This window comes from Podarcis liolepis (assembly GCF_965112155.1).
Source record: "Podarcis liolepis genome assembly, chromosome: 7".
Lineage (NCBI taxonomy): Eukaryota > Metazoa > Chordata > Lepidosauria > Squamata > Lacertidae > Podarcis > Podarcis liolepis.
In genome coordinates this window covers 11,674,945-11,680,944 of record NC_139561.1, presented here as the reverse complement: position 1 = coordinate 11,680,944, position 6,000 = coordinate 11,674,945, and the positions used below count along the sequence as shown (strand labels likewise).

The 6,000-nt window shown below is 56.9% G+C and overlaps 1 protein-coding gene across 20 annotated transcripts in view; it reads left to right on the top strand.

Annotated features, from left to right (window-relative positions):
• Positions 1 to 241: 241 nt before the first annotated feature.
• The window catches only part of HSPG2 (heparan sulfate proteoglycan 2), a 210,720-nt gene continuing 204,961 nt past the window's right edge, over positions 242 to 6,000 (top strand). For 12 of the 20 annotated variants that reach the window (XM_083514541.1, XM_083514558.1, XM_083514554.1 and 9 more), the window contains exon 1: positions 246 to 635. In XM_083514541.1, coding sequence (XP_083370667.1) covers positions 354 to 635 — 282 coding nt within the window. In that variant the 5' untranslated portion in view covers positions 246 to 353. Of the gene's footprint in view, positions 636 to 6,000 lie in introns of all 20 variants that reach the window. The other 8 variants (XM_083514548.1, XM_083514552.1, XM_083514547.1 and 5 more) reach the window with 2 other exon arrangements.

Genomic DNA, 6,000 nt, shown 5'->3' with positions numbered 1-6,000 from the left:
CCGAGCTAGTAGGCACCGGGAATAGTGGACGGAGGCCTGTCCCTTCTCAATGGGTGGCGGAAAGAGGGCTTTACTCCCCAGGCCAGGTCTTTGGGGGCGAGGGGAAACGCCCCCTTCCCCTCCCCATCTCACCCCCGTCCCGTCCCGGGAAACTCCAGGCCAGCTTTGCCGGGAGGCTGGTGGAGCCAGAGATTTGGGGCGGTGCTGCTTTGGCAAGGGAGGGGAGGAGGAGAGGCGGCCGGGAAGGAGGGGTCGGGGTGGGGGGAAAGAAAAAGTTTTGCTGGGACCGCCGCGGGCTCGCCCTTTCGCCCGGCGAGCGCTCTTGCAGGAAGAGAGCGCGCGAGAGGAGGCCGATGCGCGGACGGGGCATCTTTGGCGACATCCACCCCCAGCTGCAGCAGCAGCGACCGCGCCGTCGAAGAAGCGAGGAAGGAGGAGAAGGAAGGCTCGGTGCGCGCTCCCGGGCGCAGGCGGAGGAGGAGGAGGAGAACGACCCGAAGCTCTTGCTGCACCGCGCGCTGCAAATGGGAGCCGGGAAGAGGGAGCGGAGGAGGTCGCTGGGCTCCCCCTCGACGGCGCGCCCCTCCGGCGGCTGCTTCTGCTGGGCGCTGCTCCTGGCCGCCGCGCTCCTGGGCGTAAGTGGCGCTGGATGGTGGTGGTGGGGCGCTTGGCCAAAGCGGATCGGTGCTGGGCGTCGGGGAGATCGGAGGTTGAAGCGGGGGGGGGGCGTCCGGAGATGCCTTCTCCTTTCTTCCTGCCCCCTTCCTTGCGCCTGGGTGGCTCCTGCCCCTCCCCGGCCGGTCCTGGGTGGGGTGCCCGCCTGCCTGCTCGCCTCCCGGGCGTCTAATTTTAAACGTGGGGCTGGGGAGGCTATTCATGGCGCGGCTGGCGTCGGCGGGCTGGCCCAGGCCCGGCTCGGCCGGCCACCGGGCTCCGCCACGTCCCCGGTGGAGTTTGGACCATGCCCGGCTGGAGGGCGCGCGGCGGCGGCGGCTGCCAGGTGGAGAAATGCCGGCGTACCCGGGGCACTCTCCATCCTCCTCTTCTCCTGGCCCGGCTCTAAATTTAAATGCTGACGGGCTCCAGAGAGAGAGAGAGAGACAGGGAGACCCGTAAAAATAGCAGTCTTAAAATAAAATGGAAAAGTGTTCGGAGCGGCAGAAACGTGGCCGCGCTCTTCGAGGGGCGAACATTGCGCCCGGATGGAGAGAGAGGGTGAAATTTGGAGAGGTGGGGAAGACCTGCCCACCTGTGGTGCCCCATTAGGGGGGGATTTGCCCCTAATGTGGGGTTCTGAGTGTTTCCACACCACTGGTACCCCCTCCCCAAACCACATTCCTTTAAGGGAGCCACGTCCAGCAAAATGGCGAGATCGCTGGGATCCAGTTTCTGGGCGCCGTGGGCGACTGGGTTTTGCTTCCTGGCGAGCGGAGAGACGAAAGGTGGCAGCCCGCTATGTGGTCTGTGGGCTTTTGAGCTGGGGCAGGGGTTTGAGGGGTCCGGCATTGGCGCCCCCTAGGCAGGTGTCTGATTGGAGGGGGGGTCCTTCAGCGGCAACAGACGGCTCCTGAATTCAACGCGTGGTTGTGGGAAGAAGTTGCTTTCCATTACTGAGTCAACGCCTTGATCCAATGCCTGTGTTGTCTGCACGGACTGGCAGAAACGGCTCTGTCCGGGTTTCAAATGTGGGGCATACCTGGAGGATGCTGTGTGGGGATTGAACCTGGAGCCTTATGGTGCTATAGGGGACTGCATTGACCCATTTAGACCCAGACCGGCAGCATTGATCCATTTAGACACTGACTGGCAGCAGCAGTGGCTCTCCCCAGGGTTTCAGGTAGGGGGAACAGCCCTGCCAGGAGATGGAGGAAACGGCCAGGGAGATGGTCCGACACTGAGCTTGCCTCCTTTCCTCATTTGGGGTTTCCACGTCAGGCACCAAGATATTAATTTGGCTTTCCCAGCCAACCACACACCCCTCTCCTGACTCTGCCCTCTCCTCTCGCTGTGCCAGATTCCGCACTGTTGCTGCTTTTAGAAGATGCTCCATACCAAAGCCATGAGCTTTTGCCTCCCATGTTTAACCACCCGCCCCTTGGCAGCCAGGCTGCGCTGTCCCAGCAGCCTCAGTTCCCCCTTACTTCAGCCTCCCAGCAAGCCCAGTACATTTCCGAGCACAATTCAAAGTCTCGGTGCTGACCTTTAAATGCGTCGGCCCAGTATATCTGAAGGAGCGTCTCCACCTCCATCGTTCAGCCTGGACACTCAGGTCCAGCGCTGAGGGCCTTCTGGTGGTTCCCTCCCTGCGAGAAGCGAGGTTACAGGGAACCAGGCAGAGGGCCTTCTCGGTGGCGGCACCCACCCTGTGGAACGCCTTCCCATCAGATGTCAAGGAAATAAACAACTATCTGACATTAAGAAGACATCTGAAGGCAGCCCTGTTTAGGGAAGTTTTGAATGTTTGAAGTTTTATTCTGTTTTTAGTGTTCTGTTGGGAGCCGCCCAGAGTGGCTGGGGAAACCAGATGTGCGGTGTATAAATAATAAAATTATTATTATTATTATTATTATTATTATTATTATTATTATTACCCACCCTCTTGACCTGCTGCCTTCGCCATCAGGGGAGGGGGGGTGACTGGCAGGCCAGCCCGCTCTCCCCATGCTAGCCAGCCTGCCTTTCCACCCACACAGCCAGACCTCCGCACTATGCGCCGCTAACAATGGCCTGCTTTGTGCATGGCTCTCTGAGGGTTATGGGAAGAAAGAAGGGGGGAGGTCCACCACCAGCCACTCCTCGCCCTGGCTGGGCCCTTTTCCTGGAGGGCACATTCCTCGAGGCCTCCCCGTGGTATGGCCACACCCTTGGCAGAAGGTGCTGCCGCGCCACTATGTGCTATGCACACAGCCTGCTGGTGTGCAAAGGAGGGGGACCAGCTGGGGACAGGGGTTGGGGTGGGGGAGAATGTGCCATGGGGTTTGGGCCAAGTCGAGGGAAGTGGGGGCAGCTTGGTGTGCCGGGCAGGGCTGTGGCATTCGGAAAGCCCCCCGCTGGTTGCTCTGGAAGGAGGAAGCCGCCTTGTATTGAGTCAAGACAGCCGCTCCACCTGGTTCAGTAGTGCCTGCACTGGTTGGCAGCAGCTCTCCTGGAGACACCGGGGACCTTGCACATGCGAAGCAGGTCCTCTGCTGCTGTAAAACGAAACCAAGTTGCTAGTTCTCATGGTCGGATTTAATGAGAGGCCCTATAGTGAGCCAAAATGTTCCATCGCTGGCTGGCAGCAGCTCTCCAGGGTTTCAGACAAGGGGGCAGTGGAGAGATGCTGCCGGGGATTGAATTTGGGACCGTCTGTCTGCCAGGCAGGTGCTCTCCTGCTGAGCTCCAGCCCTTCTCTCAAACACAGGAACGGACAAAGCTGCCTTATGCTGAGCCAGACTTTTCATCCCTCCGTATTGCCCACACTCTCCAGGGTTGCAGCGGGATTCCAGCCCACTGTGAAAATTTGAGATTCTAGTCCTCTGCAAAAGGGCTGATTTAAATAAAAGCTGCCTTATTTGGAGTCAGACCATCGGCCCATCCCACTCAGTATTGTCTGCACTGACTGTTCGTGGGATTTCTCTTCCCAGCACTGCATGGACGTGTTGCCAGGGATTGAACCTGGGGCCTTCTGCAGGCCAGGCAGCTGTCCTACCACTGAGCTACATCTGTTCTCCAAAGGCCTGCCTTCTGTCTCCTCTTCTCCCACCCCCAGTTTTTAGGGGTGCCTGTCTGGGCTGGGGACTCTGAAGAGAAACAGCAGGTTGGGGGACACATGTCCTTTCCTTGGGGGGGGGGACCAGTTTCCTCCTCCTTCCCCCAACCCCACCAGCCTGACCTCTTCCTGCACCCCACCCAACACACACACACATGCCCTGGCTTGCTTTTGATAGGGAACCTGGCTGGTTTGATTGTGGAATTTGCATGCGGGGGGGGGGGAGAGAGAGGAATCCCTCATCCCAGGGTGGGATCCTGTTTGCGCTTCTGTGTGAAGTGGGGAAGTGAAATACGAGGCATGGCGGAACTGTAAACAGCTCTCTAAATATAACCCATTTTTTGCGCCTGGGTTGGCGAAGCTGGGAACGCCCTCTTTTTCTCCCCCCCCCCCGGACTTTATTTGGGCCTTGTCTCACTGGCAGGCAATCTCTCAGAAGTGCTGCGGGAACCCAGAATTTGCAAAGGCGGTGATGGTGCGGTTTCTGGCTGCAGAGGTGGCTGCTTCGGAGGCATGCGCAAAGTGCCTTCTACCCCATAAACACCAGGAACAAGTCTTGTTCTTGAATCTTGCTTGCTGGTTTCCCAAAGGCATTTGGTTGTCTGCTGTGAGAACAGGAGGCTGGACTAGGTGGGCCATTGGCCTGATCCTGCGGGCCTCTCGTGATTAGAGCCAGGGATTGAAATCAGCTAGGCGCATTTTGCACCTGGCTGTCGGCCACTTGCGGCCAAGTGAAGATGCCAGGGCTCCAGGATCATGCCTGACATCTCTTGCGATCTGGACCTGTGTGCCTGGGGATCCATAGATCTTGCCTGCTTTTCACATGCTAGCAACACACCCCGTAGAATTCTGTCTGTGATTTTTTTTTTTTTAATCTGCACAATCAGAACGAGATTCAGGGACCGAAATGTATTGGAAAATACGACTGGCCACCCAAAATAGCAAACTAGACAATTTGTTTTGGCGACTGTAACCCTGGTTTAGGAAGCCATTTGACACCTAGCTTATATATCGTGAGTTTCTAACACTGGGTAGCGTACAGATTTCAGACTTGGTGTCTCTTTCTGCCCGAGGGGTGACTCCCCAAAGAATGGGGGAGCTAGATTGTTAGTACACTTATTTTTTGGCTGGGTGGGGGAGTTTGGGGGGGTTAAAGATAGTCATGGAAGAAATGCTCCCAGGGTTGGGAAAAAGCTGTTCTCCAGAAACACAGGAAACCTCATTATACTGAGTCAGATCTTTGGTCCATCAATCTCAGCATCTCCTACTCTGACTGGCAGCAGTGCCACAACATTTCAGGCAGAGAGTCCCTCCCAGCTTTGCCCAGAGTGATCGCTGGGGATTTATTATTTTTATTTATTTATTATCTTAGTTCAGGGCTGGGGGAGATCTGAGCCCTTCGGATTCCCTTATACTATGAACTCGCACTGTCCCAGCCCATTGGCTGTGCTGCCTGCTGGGAGTTAGAGTCTAGCAACACCTGGAGGCCCGCAAACTTCCCATCCCTGAACTAGACCATCCCTTGCCTTCACTGCCCACTAGCTACCACCATCACATCTCTGCCTTCTTTTAATGGTAAAAGGTAAAGGGACCCTGGCCATTAGGTCCAGTCGTGGCCGACTCTGGGGTTGCAGCGCTCATCTCGCTTTATTGGCCAAGGGAGCCGGCGTACAGCTTCCGGGTCATGTGGCCAGCATGACTAAGCCGCTTCTGGCGAACCAGAGCAGCGCACAGAAACGCCGTTTACCTTCCCACCGGAGCGGTACCTATTTATCTACTTGCACTTTGACGTGCTTTCGAACTGCTAGGTTGGCAGGAGCAGGGACCGAGCAACGGGAGTTCACCCTGGCTCGGGGATTCGAACCGCCGACCTTCTGATCGGCAAGTCCTAGGCTCTGTGGTTTAACCCACAGCGCCACCCGCGTCCCTTCTTTTAATGGAGGGGCAGGTAAATTCTGGTCATAGCTGCACCCCATCCTTCCCTTAGCGGTCAAGGTTCCTGCTTCAGTCCCTCTGTCACTGGACCAGACAGGCCTTGTGTTCTTGAGCAAGAGGGTTAGTTTAGGATCGCTGACCGCTTACAGTGTGTCTCAGTTCTCGAGGGATCCTGGCTTTGCACTCTTGCGTGGCAGATTTAAAGCACATTGTGGACCGAAAGGATTCTTGATTTTAAAAAGAAACCAGCCCTCTCCTTTGTTAAGAGTGACAAACTTTTATCGCGCTAGCCAAAGGCACCCTCCTCCTTTGTT